General features: G+C 33.2%; 3 protein-coding genes across 3 annotated transcripts; 2 read left to right on the top strand and 1 right to left on the bottom strand.

The window, feature by feature from the left end:
- Positions 1-4,222: 4,222 nt before the first annotated feature.
- On the bottom strand, positions 4,223-6,696 carry LOC141710502 (uncharacterized). Its single transcript, XM_074513067.1, has 10 exons — positions 6,581-6,696; positions 6,290-6,431; positions 6,042-6,191; positions 5,761-5,895; positions 5,574-5,680; positions 5,386-5,476; positions 5,057-5,279; positions 4,856-4,967; positions 4,530-4,656; positions 4,223-4,423 (listed from the first exon to the last, which is right to left on the bottom strand). The coding sequence occupies exons 1-10, from the start codon at positions 6,691-6,693 to the stop codon at positions 4,223-4,225; spliced, it is 1,401 nt and encodes a 466-aa protein (XP_074369168.1). The 5' UTR covers positions 6,694-6,696.
- A 1,944-nt stretch (positions 6,697-8,640) lies between these two features.
- Positions 8,641-8,973, top strand: LOC141711245 (uncharacterized). The gene has a single exon (XM_074513650.1). The coding sequence runs from the start codon at positions 8,641-8,643 to the stop codon at positions 8,971-8,973; it is 333 nt and encodes a 110-aa protein (XP_074369751.1).
- Positions 8,974-12,423: 3,450 nt separating this feature from the next.
- On the top strand, positions 12,424-18,244 carry LOC141711376 (protein CLT2, chloroplastic). The gene is made up of 10 exons (XM_074513785.1): positions 12,424-12,991; positions 13,650-13,795; positions 14,090-14,127; positions 14,457-14,572; positions 15,432-15,531; positions 15,620-15,655; positions 15,757-15,807; positions 16,671-16,794; positions 17,447-17,572; positions 17,668-18,244. The coding sequence occupies exons 1-10, from the start codon at positions 12,561-12,563 to the stop codon at positions 17,820-17,822; spliced, it is 1,323 nt and encodes a 440-aa protein (XP_074369886.1). The 5' UTR covers positions 12,424-12,560; the 3' UTR covers positions 17,823-18,244.
- The last annotated feature ends 1,260 nt before the right edge of the window (positions 18,245-19,504 follow it).

Raw genomic sequence — 19,504 nt, 5'->3', positions numbered from 1 at the left:
AAACATGTCACGACAAGAATTTTGATATCATGTTAAGTTATTCGTGTTAGGAGTTGTCCCACATCATTTGTGGGAGGGGCAGTTTGCTAGAATATAAGCAGCCAGATAACTCCAATTAGAATGAGGTCTTTTGGAGGTGTCCAAAACCAAACTCGTGCGGACTCGGCCCAAAACGGACAATATCATACTAATGTGGAGTTAGGTCTGCTTTCAGTATGGGTCGAAGGAGGCAGAATCGACAGGTGTCGGACACGATATGTGAAGGGGGAAATGCCAGATGGACTTTCAGTATGGGTCGAGAGGGAGCCTGGTCACACTGAAGGAGGCAGAATCGACAGGTGTCGGTCCCGATATGTGAAGGGTGAAATTGTTAGGAGTTGTCCCACATCTGAGAGGGGCAGTTTGCTAGAATATAATGCTCAGCGAGCCCCACAATTTGTTTTTTCAAAAATCTCAAAATTTTGACTCTAATTTGAGAACTTGCGGGATCAGAAATCCGATATCATGTCAAGTCACCGGTTTTCCGAAATCCGAGGATACTAAGAAAGTGGATTCACGGGTTCTTCAACAAAACTAGTACATGTGTAGGCATGTCATGTGCAATACAACCAAAGAGTAAGGGACAGTTTAAAGGTCTGTCAACTGACTTTAACCTGCCCTGTGACCTGCTTTTAGTCCTCACAACTTTTTGGTTGCTGCACTTGTCCTTCCTAAACATTGTTTGCTAAAATATGACTGAACTTTAATTGTGGTCACTGGTCAGTGCAGTGGTCACCCTGGTTCATTGTTAATAATTTGACAGAGAAATATTAAAGTCCCAAAAACAGTTTTTAAAACTGTTTTCAAATGCTTATGTGAAAATCTCGTACTAGACAACTTTCGTATAATGAAATGAGAGTCAGCGTGTATTCATATGCGCAAGTGTCACGTCAAGTCATTCATGACAAATTTTGGAAACGAATTTGGGATATCTAGCACCGTTCAATTTGATATTTAAATGTCTGTGATTCGACTTTCATTCATTCAAATTTATTACAAGCAAATATTATTTGTCATTTTTATATATTGGAAATATGTTTACATATGAGCAGATCTCTTTTTGATACAGCCTCTTTGAAAATTAGACCGCTGAGAAATTAATCAATTACAAACTATCCTAAAAGAAAATATTTGAATTTACATATTTTACTGTTTAAAGTAAGTTTCTTGTTCTCACCTAAAATAAAACTAGCATAATACCCCGTGCTAGGCACTAGTTATGTTTTTAGTTATATTCTTATTTGTAAATGTTGTATAATATCAAACGTATTTATTTGTGAATCATTTGCATACAAGACATTACTAAATTACACAACGTTTTCAATATAGCTCATTAAGAAAAATATATATATTCGTGTTTGTGTTGTATAATTGTATTTAATGAATTAATATAAACAGGTAGTCAATGTAGTTTGAAATGAAACAAATAAACTTAATATGTAGAATGTCGTTGGCATGTTTACAAATAAAAAGTTAAAAACTAACATATATATTGAATACTGAGTTGACAAAAATTTTGAGTTTTATTTAAATAAATTATATAACTGCTCTATATTATTACTGAGTTATCTACTAACTTACAATTAACTTACTCAATTTAAAATGATAAAAAATGAATAACTGAATTCATAATTACTTGCAATCATAATATAAAATAATATAAAATTTACACTACTGTTAATATAAAAGTTGATTTTAATGAAAAATGTTAGTTTTTGAAATTTAACGTATGTATGTTTGGAAAAATATTGGTTTTTTAACACTACTCTTAACAAAATAGAATTAAGTTATATGTGTTTATGTTAGCATGTAAATTATCGTATGTTACATTTCTTAGGAAATTAAGATGGTTTCAATTATTTACTTGTTAAATATCTGATTTATGTACATGTATAATCATTATTAATATCTAGTGAGGCAATTTATTACTTAAATAACATGTATTTATAATTATTCAAAAATTAAAATTATGTAATAAATAAATTGCAATAATTTATATATGGTATTCACATTATCACTGACAAACAATCCATATATGATTTTTACGCGACCGAGTATCAATCATGTAATATAAAAATAAATTATAAATTGTAAGACTTATTATTAATGTTCATGATTTTTTTCAAGAATTTGAAGGAAAAATTATAATTATATTGTTATTTAAACTATTTTTAAGTTTCTTTCATTACAACTCTAATATTTCTTCATATAATAATTTGATAATATTGTATACTATTCTCCTAAAATTAAATATTTTTCAATTTGATAAAATTTTATAAATATTAGTTGAACTGGTTAATTCCTTTAAATTATTGAACAATGTTTTTTTTAAAATAGTATATAATGTATTGAATCAAATGCTACAATATAGTATAAATATAACTTTTATTTGAATAATTCAAAATATTAAAATAATTCAAAATATTTGTACAATATTATCTTGATCAATAAATATTATTTATCTAAAAGAATTTTTTTTAAAATGCTAATTTTTTAAATGAAAAATGAAAAATAAATTGATTTAATATAATATTGTAGTTTTAACAAATCTCGTGAGATCTCATATCAAATTTCAAATATTTTTAAAATCGGGACAAGTCCCAAAACACTATTGCGCTACCAGTGAAGTTAGTAATTTTAATACAAATAATCAATTGACTTGATCCTATAAATAACTCAAACACATTAATTTATATTAATATAAGATATCAAAAAAATTCACATTATTGGTAAGATATTCTCGTCGAACTTGTATTTAAATTTACTAAACGTAGAATGTGACAATGTTTTTCGGCTAGTCATGTAGTTAAATTTCGAGTATTTTTTTAACAATAGGCCAAATTCTGATTTCAAATTCAAAATAAACTAAAATTCATTGACTCATTATAATTCGAACTTATCTAAATATTTAAAAACAATCTAGATTATTTATATATAGGCGATTCTATTTTTAATATTTTCTTTAAAAATTATATATGTACATTTTAGTTACTTTTTATAGTAAGAAAAATGTTAAAAAAATATGAAATAGAATCGCTAACTTTATATATGGAATTTGCCTAACTTTATATATGGAATTCAGTTCTTTAAAATTAATTGTACAAATATTCAAGTAACTATCATTTTTTTGCGAAATTCAAGTAGTTATCTTTAAAGTTAAATAAAATATTTCTTTAGCACACTTACATATTATGTGTGTATAATAAAAAGCACATGTGACAATATGGTGTAGTGGTACGAGGTTTTATAGAAGAATGAAGCAACTCGAGTTCGATTCCCACAAAACACAACTTTTATATAAATATTAAAAATATGGGTAGTTCAGTCTTTTAAATGAGACTTTTTAATATCAAAATATTATCACTTGTTGTGTTATTATATATAGAAGAGATTTATAATGTGACAACTACAAAGATTACATATAATGTGACAAATCTTTCAATTTTCTCTTCGTATTTGAGAATCAGAGAATTTGTTTGCTGACAATACTTGATGTATTTTAATAATTGAACCATTGCAATAGTAAAAGATTAAATACAAATATGTTTTTTACATAATTAATTAAGTCTTATAAAAATCGGTTGACTCTGACGAATATTTGTGAATCGGATGTCAACCGATTCGGATTTAAACGAGTACTCGAATGCTGAATACGAGTACTCGAAAAATAGACCAATTATTCAAATTTTGAAGACACGATCAAATAGAACGGATTTTCGAGTTCTACAATCTTGACTAAAATCCATAGTCAAGCTCATATTTATACATGATGCTAGGGCTGTAATTCGGGCCGAACCAGCTGAGTTTCGAGCCGGGCATAAATCGAGCCGAGATTAATCGAGTCGGGCCGAACCGGCTCGTTTAGTTAAACGAGCCTAAATCTCTACCCAAACTCGACTCGTTTAATTTCACGAGTCGAGTCGAGCCGACTCGTTTAGCTAAAGGAGCCGATTTTAACGAGTCGGACGAGCCGGCTCATTTAATTTTATACCTAATCGAGCCTAAATCTCTACCCGAACTCGGCTCGTTTAATTTTACGAGTCGAGCCGAGCCGGCTCGAGTAATTAAACGAGCCGAAACTTATGCCCGAACTCGGCTCGTTTAACTAAACGAGTCGAACCGAGCCCACTTAAACGAGTTCGAGCCGGGCGAGCTCGCGAGCCGCCCGACTCGAATTACAGCCCTACATGATGCCTTGAAAAGGACTAGTACTTGATGCTTGTGTCAAATAGATTGTATTTTCTCCTTCAATAAGATTATTTCCCAGTATTTCAATTGTGCAGAGACAATACAACCCATGTATTCCATGTCTTGCTATTGCATTATCTCCTCCTATCATCCCTGTTGTAAACACTGCTTCCCTACTTGGATTGTTTACTCTTACCTATAACAATGCATCACACTGTTTTGTTAGTATTCATCGATTAACTTGATCAACTCGCATGTTAAAATGTTTCTATCGATCTACTTTAAGCGTTGTTAAGTAATACCTGCAGTTCTGCTTGAGCTGCAGATGCCAATGCCAGGCTCAGCGCGTAAGGCTCTTCATTACTCACCTCCTCTAGATTAAATCTGATCTGCCAAGCGGTTCCTTTGTATGTTTTATCATCTTTCTTCCTGACATTTAGGATAATTCAAATTCATATCGATCCAAATTGTGTATTTTTCATTTCTACATTCACCATTCATTGAAGTAAGTTTAGAGTCAGTCTGCAGATCACTCAAATTATCATAATCACATCGCACAAAAACAATAAAAAAAACTAACCGAGGCACAACATTTAATCGTCATGTCAGATTCGACGATATATGGTACCTAGTAACATGAGCAGAGAACCAGTCTTTTGTATAATCACTCTCACCAACTGTGTAAACCAAGTCCTCAACTGGATATAAATCTGTAAAAAAAACATGAATTTTGTATTGTTATTCATTTTCTTGTCGATTCAGCATATAAACAACCACGAGTTAATAGAAAAGACACGAAAAACTGAAGATAACAGAATTATCAGTCAAGTAAACCTGTCAGGGTGATTAATGAACAACTTATTGATATATCTAGGGTTAGGATCAGGAACATAAAATGTATTAGTGAGACCTGCTGTTATGTTGATATAAACATCATATTTGTAATCTCCTAGAGTATTAGGAACCCATCCATATAAATTATAATCACCAACACGAATGTTGTTAATGGAGAAACAACCATTTTCGTCTGCTTGGGTCCAAAACTGATAATCCTGCTTATGATAACAGGATTAGCAAATAGTTACTTCTGTTTGAGGTTTGATCATAGATATTGCAGTACCGTAGTAACAATAGTGTCGCGATTAAAGGAATAAGTACCTTGCATTCTCTTTGCCAAGAACCATCTTCTCCTGGTGAGGCTAATCCCAGATAAGCCCCCTTTGCTGAAAAATCAATTTCACTGATGTTCCTATTAAGCAAGCGCTATACTTTTAAAAACAGTGTGTAATGTACGACTTTGTTGAGCTGAGAAAATTTGAAGATGGTACTGAATGTATGAAATGTACGTGTCATGGACGAGCAATCTTCCATATACATTGCCCCGTTGGTCTTTTGAAGGAAAATCTTTGGAAGCAGGAGAGTCGTAAGGCCAGTTTTCCACTTCAATCGACATCTGAAAGAAAATGTACATGTATTACAGTTTACAAGTATGCAAACAAACTTTCTTTTCTGTATTCTCCATTCATAGCACACCTGTGTTTTGGCGTCGTTCCAAAGTGCAAGGGGGTCAAGACCATCATCAGTATTAAGATAGATGAATACGGGGCCATACACTTGTTTAAACTTGGGGACCAAATCACTTCCAGCATAGTGAGCACTTATGAACATCTGTTCAATATTTCTCACAAATGCCTATCAGTCTATTAATAGCATAATCTCCGTTTGAGTGAAAACCATGGAGTGCTCAAAATGATGAGACTTAGGTATTTGTTCTTGATATTAAAAGGATTTGAGGACATAAGATGCGGACTTACAGCAAGTGTTGTAGGACCAACATGAGAAGTAAGGTTCTGTTTAACAGGTCCACCAGTACGAAACTCATCACTGGCTGTGATTTGCCAGAAGCCTACAGATTGGTCCGTAGAGATCCACCTGTGGACTCTTAAATGATATTTGTCATCCACCTGAATACATTCATGCAATCAATATCAACAAAGCAAAATTATAGGCTTATGTTGTCTTCAATGCAATCTGCGTAAATTATATAACTTAAGTGCTTTACTTCTCCTTTGAACTTAGGTTCCACTAGATCAACTACAAGGACTGCTTCTGGATAGGCCAAGGCAACCCCTCTGTGCCGTAATCTGTCATCTGGCAGTGGCATAAATCTTTGCCTATTATCTGCCATTGACATGTAGTGAAACCTGCACTGCAGCATTGAGCATACCACCAGCACTTATAGATAATAACTCAATTAGGCCATTTAAATCACTCGAATTATTCACAAGTTAAACTATTTTTCCATAAATAGGATCTAAGAAAATTAAGCATGGATGAAAGTTAATTTGCTTACACATCCTTTCTGAGTTTAAAGGCAATCCTTGTTTCGTCGAGGTTTAGCCCTGGCCATTCCTCTAAATGCTCGTAAATAGCATAGGAGTAAAAGCCTGATGAACCACGTAGCATTACAAACCTGTAATATAATATGCATTTGTCAAGACATTTTCATTGTCACGGGCAGAAGTTTAAGCTCGATTACAGGGGTGTTTGTGGGTGTAACCTTTTATCCATACAACATCCCGGTACCTATAAATTTAGAGCATGCAAGTGTTTCAGAATTCGTCAAACATACCTTACAAATTATCTGTATCGTGGATTTAGAATAACAATATCCATTATCATAAGACATGATGTTCTCTGCAGCTCTATAATCTTTATCTTCTGTATAGACACACATCTGTGAGTTACTAGTTCTCCGAAAATCTCAAGGTGTTAGGGAAGCTGATGATATTATTTCTTCAACACACATTTATACTCGGTAATGGTTTGTTCAACTTCAATTGAACTTAAAGAAAGATAGCATGACAACGTTCGATTGTGTTTGGTGACACAAGTACTTATCCCTTCCAATATTTATTTTTCGATTTTTTTTAGGATGTGTTCATTAATACACAAAAAACATGAATTTTCATAAATTTAGCTTGTTTTAATTGATTTCCACTTTTTAATAATGATGAATATATATCTACAACAACTATACCCACTAAGGAAACTAGGGTGGTGAAGGATATGCTGAATCTTTATGAAAAGCAATCAGGGCAGGCCGTGAATTTTCAAAAATCTGCTGTGTTTTTCAGCTCGAATGTGAGAAGAGATAATCAAACTGAGATTTCTAGCATTCTGGGTGTGAATAATGAGTTAAAGGAGAGCAAGTACTTGGGACTTCCGTCTCTGATTGGTAGATCAAGGAAGAAAGTGTTCAGTTTTATTAAGGAAAGAGTTTGGAAAAGAATTCAGGGGTGGAGTGACAGTAAAGTGTCAAAAGTTGGTAAATCGATCCTTCTGAAAAATGTAGCGCAGTCCATTCCCTCTCACCGTATGTCATGTTTTTTGTTACCACAATCGCTGTCCAATGAGATAGAAAAGATGTTTAATGAATTTTGGTGGAAATCTGGAAAAAACGGTGGTAAAGGTATCAGATGGCATGCCTGGGATAAGATGTGCACGTCGAAAAACAAAGGAGGATTGGGTTTCAGATGTATGTATGGTTATAATTTGGCCCTGCTAGGCAAACATGTTTGGAATTTTCTGAAGAATCCGGAGTCTTTGGTGGCGAGGATTTTCAAAGCAAGGTACTTTCCAGACAAACATGTTTTGGAGGCGCAGAAAGATAGTAATGCTAGCTTTATCTGGTCAGGAATTTGTGCAGCTAAGGATGAGTTTTATAGGGGTTTTAAATGGGTGTTAGGTGATGGACGTAATATCAGCATCTTCACGGATCAGTGGTTGAGGGGGAAGTCAGATTACAAAGTGGATACTGATCATACGCATAACACCAGAATTGATAAGGTGTGTGAGTTTTTCCGTCCAGATGGTAAGCAATGGGACGAGGCAAAAGTAACTCAAACCTTTCATGATGGTGATACTCGTTGTATCTTAAATACGCGTATTCCACAGAACCAATACTATGTCCTATGTGCAATACTGATGTGGAACACTTTAGACACTTGTTTTTGGAATGCCCATACGCTAGAGGATGTTGGTCCTATGTAGGGAAGGAGTATGATGTAATAGATGTTGAGCATGTTTCTACTTGGGTTTTGGAACGGCTTAGCTCAGAATCAAACTCCTGCTTGGTGAGGTTAGCAAGGACTCTATGGGGAATTTGGTTTGCACGTAATAGAAAAGTCAGGGAGGATAAACAGACGCCTCCAAATGTGGCTATGGAAGTAGCAGCGAAGATGGTTGATGAGTGGCAGAAGGCTCAACAGAAAAACCAGTTGTCAAGTAATGCACCTAATAGGAGTGAAAATGAGTCTCAAGTTCATTGGGAGAAGCCACAGGGTGCTTAGAGATGACAGTGGAAGTTTCATTGTTGGGTTGCAGAGTTGTATGGCAGGGCAGGTGTCTACCATGGAGGCGGAAGCAATAGCTGTGCACGAGGCTCTCTGTTGGATCCAAAGTCTAGGTCTGGGAAATGTTGCAGTCGAGTGTGATGCTCTAAATGTGGTCAGTGCAGTGCAGAAAGGCACTGTTTATTTTTCTGAGGTTGGGAGTATTCTAGATAGTTGTAGGCACATCCTACGACAAAGATCGGATTTAAAGATTCAGCACGTTCGGAGGCAAGCAAATAGTGTAGCTCATAATATAGCTAAACTTCCATGTTTGTTAGGAACTGTGAACTCTTTTACTTCTCCTCCTTCCGGTGTGTTGGAGTTTGTTCTTCGTGATTCTATGCAAGTTTAATGAAATTTATTTCTCAAAAAAAAAAAACTATACCCACTAAAATCTTAAATTTATAAATTTTAATACTTATCATCTATCATCCGCACAACAAACCAACAAACCCCAAAATTACACTTCAAATTTTCTTAGTGAGCATTGTATAAATTGATCTTTTACCAAATTCCATTACTATTTCTTTTCCTGCTAAGTGCTAAATATGTTTCGAATGCTTTCAAAACATTCGGTCCGTCTGGACTATTTTTATTTAATTCGAGTTTAAATATTTATTTGGTAATATATTCGTAATAAATTTTAATTATTCAGTTTTGTATGTGAATCAGTATTCTAAAATTTATCGATTTGATTTGATCAATTAATTCCCGATTAATTCTCTATAAGGTGCCCGGCGGATTCGATTTTTTAAATCCCATTAATTCTTATAAGATATATATAATAATTTATTAAAATTAAAATACTATATTCATTTTCTTTTTCGTCACGAAAAGATGAAATTTCATTAAACACTTAAATCGCTCGTAAGTACATGATGTAATTCAGAGTGGCATCACCCCCTCCAAATACGGCTGTATCTCGCTATATAGTGAGCTAGTCTATTCGCTGATCATTTAACAAATCTAAACTTCACGTTTTTGTTACTAAAACTTGCAAGTAATTTAGTTGTTGACTACTCTTCCCATATATGAAAAGCAGACAAATGAGCTGCGTATTGCTTGAACTACTTGTAAGCAATCAGATTCCACAATCGCGTTATCATGGTTATTTTTCCTTCAGCCAACTTAATGCTTCTCTAATACTCATTGCTTCTGCCAATTCTGGGCTTGCACTGCCTCTTCTGCACTTTGATTTTGCTTCAACCAGCTTGCTGGCATGATTATGAACAACAAAAGCCCAACATGGGCATGTTTGGCTATATACTTATAAGCCACTTATGGCTTATAAGCCCGTAACAGCTTATCGACCAGTGTTTGTCGACCCAACTTATAAGCTGAATTTACAACTTATAAGCTGATAAGTTGAAAGTTGGCAGTGACGTACTTTTTTCCAACTTATTTTCATTTTTTCACTTTTTTCTAAAGTTTTGGTTTTAAAAATATAAATTTTAAAATATTTTCTAATTTAAGATTCATGAACTAAGATAATTGTATTTAATAATTATTTGTTTTAATTTATTTAAGTAAAAAAAGTTCTGACTTACAAGTAAATTTATCCAAACACTTGTAGAACTTATAAGTATCTATCAACTTATCACTTATTTCGCACTTAATCATTTTAAGTTATAAGTTACTTATTTTAAGATTTCCCAAACGGGCACAATATCTATTTCATTCTACAAAAATGGCTGCATCAGTATTGATATTGACAGATATTGACATTGTTAGACTGAGTGTTTATCACCGTCTTCTAAAGTTATATACCCCAAAAATTTGTCTTGAACACATCTCTTCTTGTAGGCAAACAATTTGATGATGCTCTCCATAAAAAGGTCCTGCCATAAACAATACATATTTTATTAATAAATAACTAATAAAATTAAAAGAATATATTAAATAAGATTTTAATATTAAAATACACCCAATTTTTTCTAATTAAATCCCGATTTCTGATTAATCCTAAATCGGTACCTTAACCAATTATGTTCAATTCCCGATTTTTATAACAATGCTGTGAACTCATAACAACCGGTTCAATTTTAAAAAAATTATATGACCGTCTACTTTTTAGTTTCCGGGGAACTAGTTGATAGACATGAAATTTACTATACAAACCCCAAAATTTATGTGACCGTCTACTTTTTAGAGAACCAGTTAATACACATGAAATTTACTATGCAAACCCAAATACATGGATTGGATTCGAACTCTTTTAAGTGAGTTCGACTTGACTCGTTTATTTAAGTGACCTCGACTCGTTTAGTTAAATAAGCTAAGTTCAGGCTTATTTAATTAAATAAATCGGCTCGACTCAATTAATTAAATTAAACGAACAGAATTTGGGTAGAGGTTTATGTTTAATTAAAAGTAAAAATTAGATGACACAGCTCGCCCGACTCACTCAAACCCGTTCGTTTAAACGAGTTGAGTTCGAGTAAAAATTTAAACGAATTATGGCCCTTATTCTTACAATTTAGGAAGAAAAGACTCAAAATCTCAAATGCATTGTCTTATGGCCTTTTGTATCACTTATAAACGTTAATACTGCGTTCATAATTCTATACAAAATCTTCTTCTAGCTCAATGATTAGGCGGTGCATCGTAGAGTTCAGCCTGCTGAAAGACCGGCTTTTAAATCCCACGGACCCCAATTTTATCTTTTTGATGAAAACAAACGCAACCTACCGTTGAATTAGGACAAACGCATTAAAAACGTGCGTTGAACCATTATAAATTATTTCAAAAGTAAAAAAAGTCAACTGCCCTATTAAACGCATGTAATAGTTGAGTTATTTGTCCTGGATTGAAAACGGAAAAAATATTACGTTTTTAAGTGATATGAACTTATGAAGGGTCATATTTCAGCACATGTGAGATTTTGGGCAATTTTTTTTCAAACTGTAATACTAAGCGTCATTACAAGATTAATTAAACGAGTCGACTCGACTCGACCTGATTAATCTCAACTCAAAATTATGTCCGCCGCCTATTTTTGATTTTGATCCATGCACGATCTACATAGTTTAAAGTAGGGGTGTACGCGGTTCAGATCAGATCGGTTTTAGGGTAAAAGTCAAACCAAACCGCAAAGAGCGGTTTTGGAAAATTGTCATCTGCAACCGCATTTGCGGTTGCGGTTAACCGCGTCAATTACGGTTGCGAATTTGCAGTTATTGCAGATCGGTTTGCGGTTCAACCACTTATTTTAAAATAATTAATAATTTGCAAAAAATAAATTCAAGTTTAAGTTATGTGATAAATTTACATTCAAAAATAAAATATAAACTAATGTTACGTATGGAGCAAGAATATTAAAAACATACAAAAATACGGAGGCGAGAGAAAAAAAAGAAAAGAAAAGCATAAAAAAATTACACGTTGATTACATTTTCCATTTGTTTGGTTATATATTTTATAATGATTGTGAACGTAGTCCTAACATTGACCTAAGATTAGTTAATAAATGTGTATACTTATTAATTTATATGATATCAACTATATTTTTGAAAATATATTTTATTATAAATATATGTTACGATTTGCGGTTGCGATTGCGATTTTCAAAAATTTAAAACCGCATTCAAAACGCGAATGAGCGATTTTTAAAATTTAAATCCACAAACAACCTGTGTTTCGCGATTATCCGCAAAATACGGTCGGTTGCAAATGGTTAAACGGTTGGATACCGTTCGAATGGTTATCTGTACAGCCCTAGTTTAAAGGATAAACTTCCACCTATAGTCTACAGTGAATGAATGGAATTTTAAAACCGATGATAACGACAAAATGCAGGTGGAAATCGAAATTGTACGGAAAAGTAACTACCATTTCCCCTCCCAAACACACACACAGGAAGATCTTATAAACTAGTAAGAAAACAGAGAGAGAGAGAGAGCGCGCGAGAGAGATTGAGAGAGAGAGAGAGATTCAGTCAAAATGGCAATTTCTTCATGTTCATGTCTCTCACAAACTCTCTCCCTCCACTCCAATCCCCCATTTCTTCCCAAACACAATCCCGCAAAAATTAATCTATTCTCGATCTCTCCAAACCCTAAACACCACAAAATTTTCTCAATTCACATTATTCCTTTTGCTAACCATAACAATTTCTTCGAATTCAATCACAATAAAACCCGAATTAAACCGAATTGCACTTCACCGGACCATGGAGAACTCGATTTAACTAATTCATCATCACATATCAATATTACTAAAACTACAACTAGTACTAATAATAATAACAAGTTAATATTAATATGCTCAGCTATTACAATTGCGTTAGCGATCTCGAATCGAGTACTTTACAAACTCGCTCTCGTCCCTATGAAGGAGTATCCGTTTTTCTTAGCTCAACTCAATACTTTTGGGTAACATTTTCACCTACTTGATTTTAATATGTTGTTTGTATTTTAATACAATGCCTGAGCTTTGCTTTTACGTTTTATTGCGGTTTTATTTGTTACTATTTGTTTCGGTATGGTAGTGTTTGAGAGATCGATAATGTTGCTGATTTTTTTTTTTTGTTGACTTATTTGATAGTCTAGATTTCGAAGTGCACTAGATAGGGTTTGGAAATATAGAATCTGTTTCGAGGCTTAGGTTCGTTTAGAAAACCGTATTTAGACTAAGAACGTCCCGCCTCTCTTTGTTAACGGAATGAAATTTAGTTTTATTGGTTTAAGATTACGGTTCTTTGGTTCTGGTATTTATTGGTTCTGAACTATAGTCTATACGTCACTCTTGGTTGCAAATGACATGAGTTGAGTAATCATTTTGGAGTCTTAAAGATAGGCTATATATGAATGTCGTTGAATATAAGAGAATTCGATTTTTTAAAAATCTTAAGCATGTCACTTGGATTGAATCGATCATTTGAAATAAATTTCTAGTATACTAAGTTCACTTTTTTGGATCAAAAACTTTTGTTATATCGTTTTCCAGTATCCACATGAATGATTATGTTGTTGGTTGTCTATCATATTCCATATAAAATGATCTATAAATAATATGTTTTCTTGAATGCAGGTATGTGATTATCTATGTTTCAATATTGTATATAAGATACAATGCTGGAATTGTAACTGATGAGATGATGGCCATTCCCAAATTTCGTTTCGTGATCATTGGTTTACTGGAAGCATTAGGAGTTGTTGCGGGGATGTCCTCTGGAGGTGCTGTTGACTATTTAATGTATTATTACAAAGAAAATATGGGGTTTTAATTTTCAAATTGTTTTGAAGCCCAGTTAGAATGAAACTTCATATTGTTACCTCATTAAGCTATTCTTCATTTAGTAAGCTAAAATATCAAGTTTCGGGTCTACCTGCATTTGTTCTCTCATGTTCAGCTATTAACATTCGATCATTTTCCTAAAAGTCATGCTATGAATTCGAGAAAAAAATTGTGGAAGAAGGTTCATGGTTGTATATCTGACATCCTTCCCGAACATTATATTTTCCTTTCAGCGATGCTCCCTGGACCAGCTATACCAGTATTGAGCCAGGTATTTTTTAATATTAATTCTGTTTTGGTGTCTCTAATACGTGTTATCTTGTCTTGCATCAGACACATTGATCTTACTTTAGGAACTTGATTCTCATAATGTATTAAATAATAACATCTTACAACTTCTAAATATTAATGGCTATGACTGGAAGATCTTTGGTCTTATCCTTGGAACTTGGAAGATATATGTCAGTTGAGGATATCTATTCCATTGTTCTTTTAATTATACAAATAACATTTATACCATTTTGAATGTTATGAGTTGCGTTTACTATTATTAGGAACATATAATATTTAAAGATTGCTTTCTTATCACTTCTGTTGCAGACATTTTTGTTGTGGCAATTAGCTTTCTCTACCATCCTGTTAGGAAGACGGTATTCATTGAATAAGATTGCTGGATGCTTACTCGTTGCTGTGGGCGTGGTCATAGCAGTTGTAAGGTATTGCAAACTTTAACTCTCTATGAATTCTAGTTATAGATACTTTTACTCTCTATGAATTCTAGTTATAGATAGTACTTAGAAGAATGGTGAGGGTCTTTGATATCATGTCTAATTTGTCTCTCAAGTGCACATGCCAACAATGTACTGCTACTGAAACATATATATAATGTCTACCATCCATTGAATGATGTTATGTAGTTTGTGACTCATTTATTGAGCCTCCTAGCATCATTTTCATGGTTATTTATTCTTTTTGAAAATCGCTCCTGTGAGAGGTGCTAATTTCTTGGAATGCACATGGTCAGTGTCATAATTATTAATGTGTGCTTATTTATTCCGAGGCCAAACTTTTTCACATAAAGCCGTTGCCATTGTATGGTGATGTACTGATGTCTATATTTGCTTGTACATGTGTCCTGTAGCTAGCTAAAAAATCAGTGCTCGGTTCAGCTTACGCTGAAGTGAGCCTAGAACAGCTACTGGGAAAATAAAAATTAGCATAACTGTTCGTTTTTTTTAATTATAGACTCTGCTAGAATTATCCTTCTAAATAATATAGTAAATATGAATAGAATTCTTACAGTATTTTCACCTATTAGCTTAATGAACTTTTAGTATGAGGGTGGACTCCATCTATTTTGTTTTTGTATGCGGGGCTAGCACCTTTTTCCTCTTATATAATATCCTTTTCTTTCGGTATAATTACCTTCACACAGTGCTATCAATATTTTTTTGGAACGTTCATTATACCACATTGTCTCAAATTACAGTACCCACAATGTGTCAACATCTGTATAATCAGGCTTTAAACCAGACGTCTGCCCTGTTTTTCAAAATTTTATATCTATGGATGCAGTGGGTCAGACTCTGGTCAAATGCTTTCTGGAATTGGTGTTATGTGGCCACTGCTAATGGTTGCATCAAGTGCCTTTCAAGCTGGCGCATCTATACTGAAGGTAATCAAACATGTAGTGAATTTAGTCATACCATGTTGGTTTTCACGTGAGAAAGGAAATAACCTTATGACTGTTTTGTTTATGGCAGGAATCTGTTTTCATTGATGCTACGAAACGCTTAAAGGTGCTGCTTGTTACTCTTTTGTTTCAGGAAATTCATCCAACCTGTCATTACGATTTGCATGTTGACTATTGCTGCAAATTAAAAACTTTTTTAATCTACAGGGGAAGTTGCTTGATATATTTGTGGTAAATTCTTTCGGATCTGGATTCCAGGTAAATTTTAACTGTAGTAGAGTGATCTTCATATGTGAAGTAAATTATTAATTGCTTTGACTCCTTGTGTTTATCTTCATTTTAGTAATGTTTAAAATGTTGCTGGTGTCTGACTTAGGGTTCTGAATCTGGAGACCGTTTTGATATCTGATAATTATGATGATAATATTGTTAAGTAATTTTCCACGGGATGGATCCTGTACTGTGTGACTTATCTATCTCTTCATGCACTAAAAGAAGTCTGAACATGACCTAAAAGGGAAAACTAGTTTTTGCTAAACAGTAATATGGATGAAGGTTGATCTTCATAATCGTCAGTATAATGCAAAGAAAAGAAATGATTAAAATGAAAGGGTTTAAGGTTTTAATCTTTAAGAAGAACATTTTAAAGAAAGTGGAAGATTCTTTTTTGGTTAGGGCTTCCATTCTTTGGTGACATAGGATGAAAGTTAAGCCCATACTCTCTTTTTGTCTCTAGAACACCTACAAACATGCTATTTGAGGTTGATTCGAGCTCTTCACAAGCCTTATTACAGTAGGCGCATGCACATACGACTTCAGTTCGAATTTGTTAGATTAAGTATCATGTTGATGCCAATTTATCTTAGTGGAAGGAAAGGATCTGAGACAGGCAGCTCTGCGGTCACTAAAATGCCGAATAAATTATATTGTCTGTGGTGATAAAATACTCAAAACATAAAACCAATAAACTTGTGTGTGATTGCCCGTTCTTTCTAGATTTTCACATGAGATGTGTTTCAATATATCTTATCGTCATATTCCCTCTATATAGAGAATTTAATATATTGATCTATATAATATTTATTATCAGTTGATAATCTTCCATTTTATTGGATTTTTAGGCCCTTTTTGTACTTCTCTGTCTGCCTTTACTCTCAAATTTGAAAGGCATACCCTTCTCTCAACTTCATTTGTACATTAAGAGTGGTGCCGGTTGTTTTTTTAATATCGGAGCCAATACAACAGGTAATATAGTATTTTGCTTCTTTCTACGTGGTACTTCAGTGCGAGTTTTACTTTTTATACCGTGTTCCGTTTATCAAAGTTTTATAGTTTGTATGATAACTGTGCATAGGGCTGAGCAAGAAACCGGAAATTTTTGAAACCGAAAGCGCTAGAAACCGGCTAAAACCGAATTGTCTATGCAGATATACTCCACATTTCGAAACAGTTTTATCCAATTAATTTGAATTAAGTATTATTATCAAATTTGTACAAGTCAATTGATCAAAAAATAATGAGAAATGAATTGTGGGCTAAAGCACATTGAGGTGGCAAATACCATGTCGTGAAACTAGTTTTATAACTAAAACTCTAAAAGAGCCAAACCTCACAACTACTCTGCTGCTATCCATTGTTACCCGCTGCCCTCTTCACTTGAGAATTCAATATCGAACGCATTTAAAGATTTTAAGGGCTATAAGAGATATCGTTATTTGCATTTTTCTAAAAAAAATTTGTAGTGTTTCCTCATTTGTATTTTCTTACGCTGATAATGGTGTTGCTGTGAAAACCATCCAAAGTAAGAAGTTGAAACTTGAAAGTATCGTAAAACTGTGACAGAAAATCTCTTTTACTTTACTAACCAGTCCCTCTTATATTTGTCTCACTGCATCAGGTTGTGATGGAGCGCCATTATTACCTGTTCTGTACATAATCACCAATATAGCTTTTAATATATCATTGCTCAACCTTGTTAAGATCTCCTCTGCAGTTGTTTCTTCCCTTGCTGTGCTACTTTCAGGTTCCAACTTTTTCTCTTTTTACTCGTGTTCACAGTTTTACTTCGGTTCCTTGGATAAGTGCTTTTACTAAATGAATCGTTTGCGATCTTTGCAGTGCCACTTTCAATTTACATACTGGCACTTCCATTGCCCTATCTCCCAGAAGGAGTAACTTTGAGCCCCTATTTCCTTTGGGGAAGCGTGGTACTCGTGATGGGTCTTGTTCTATACAATATACCCAACATGTCGAGAAACTCGGGTTCTACGTGAAAACTCGTGTAATATCATGCTGATATTACTTAAACTGATCCTGAGTTTTGCTGGCATTAGATGTTTGGCGATCAAAGTTATGCTAAGATACGGAAATTTAGAATAGGTCACACATTTTAAATATTTTCTATTTACTTTATATAATTTTTTTTAGAGTTATTTGCAAAATGCATTCCCGTGGTTTGGCCAAAATTCATTTTTTTACCTATACTTTAGATAACTGTACTTTGCATCCCCTTACTATTTCGGCGCGACAAATTGCACCATTTTCGTTAAATTTGTTAAAATTCTCAGGGGCATTTTAGGAAATTAAAATATTTAATTATAATTAGATCATTATTTAAGTTTTTTGACCCTCTAAATGATACTTTTCGAAAAAATTTAAAGAACGGAAGTTGTAGAGAATAAAAAGATCTTCTCGAAATAAAAAGGTTCAAAATTGAAATATTTTTTTTATAATTGTTTTTAATAAATTCAATAAGTATATATTTTATTTAATTTTGGCTTCGTAAATTTTTTGATAATTTTGAATGTTATTGTTTTGAAAAGATTTTTTCGTTCTCTGTAATTTTCGTTCTTTAAATTTTTTCGAAAAGTATCATTTAGAGGGTCAAAAAACTTAAATAATGATCTAATTATAATTAAATATTTTAATTTTCTAAAATGCCTCTAAAAATTTTAATAAATTTAACGAAAAGGGTGCAATTTGTCGCGCCAAAATAGTAAGGGGATGCAAAGTGCAGTTATCTAAAATATAGGTAAAAAAATGCATTTTGACCAAACCACGGGGTTGCATTTTGTAAATAACTCTTTTTTTTTATAATTATTTACACATGCCACGTGTCAGGAGTCAAACTCGTGATCTTCCGCAAGGGGTACACGAGCGCAACCACTACACCAACACTTTGTTGGCGATATATCAAAATTTCAACTTGTAATTTTTTTTGATATAACGAGGCTTTGCGCATGATTTTTTTTTTAAATAAATACTTATTCCATAAAACTAAGATTAGCGAAACACCTATGGTCTTGAGAGGATCGGCTACATCTACACCCATTTATTTGGTCCAGTTCTTTATTTATTTTGACAAACTTCTAAGCCCTAAATTAAAGATTGTATTTGTTTTGAACTTAACTTGAATGTTACAGATTACATGAAACTAAGATTAGCGAAACTTGAATGATACAGAATAGTATTTTTATATAAGTTAAAGCAAGAGCGATAACTCAATTGATTAATAGCTTTTTTTTATTATAGTGAACTTATAGCCGCTACCATTCATGTGTGTATTGGGTAAATCTTACGGGCTCATGCAATAGCCGTTGAGTATGCATAAGCATAAGAGGTTATTCACTATTATCTCATGTATTGGGTACAACCCTCGCTTATTTAGAGACTCGAGAATTTCTTAGAAGATAATAAGAAAATAAAATAAAATGCTTGAATCAAAAGTCAGATATCACATGTAGTTGAATCAATGTAGTTATCATTTTATACTTTACGCTGAAATAATAAGCAAAAGATGCAATCAAGAGCTTATTTTATTGTTTGTATAAATAACATGGTCGTAGAAATTTCTGGATTAAGTAATTAATCTTCCGATCAATCGTATGTCAATTCGATTGTTAAACCTGGTTGTTCAATACATATTGTTTCGTAAATTAATAAATTAAATATTATT

This window comes from Apium graveolens, chromosome 3 (assembly GCF_009905375.1).
Source record: "Apium graveolens cultivar Ventura chromosome 3, ASM990537v1, whole genome shotgun sequence".
Classification (NCBI taxonomy): Eukaryota; Viridiplantae; Streptophyta; class Magnoliopsida; order Apiales; family Apiaceae; genus Apium; species Apium graveolens.
The sequence above is the reverse complement of the archived record's forward strand: the minus strand, read 5'-3'. Positions and strand labels throughout refer to the sequence as shown.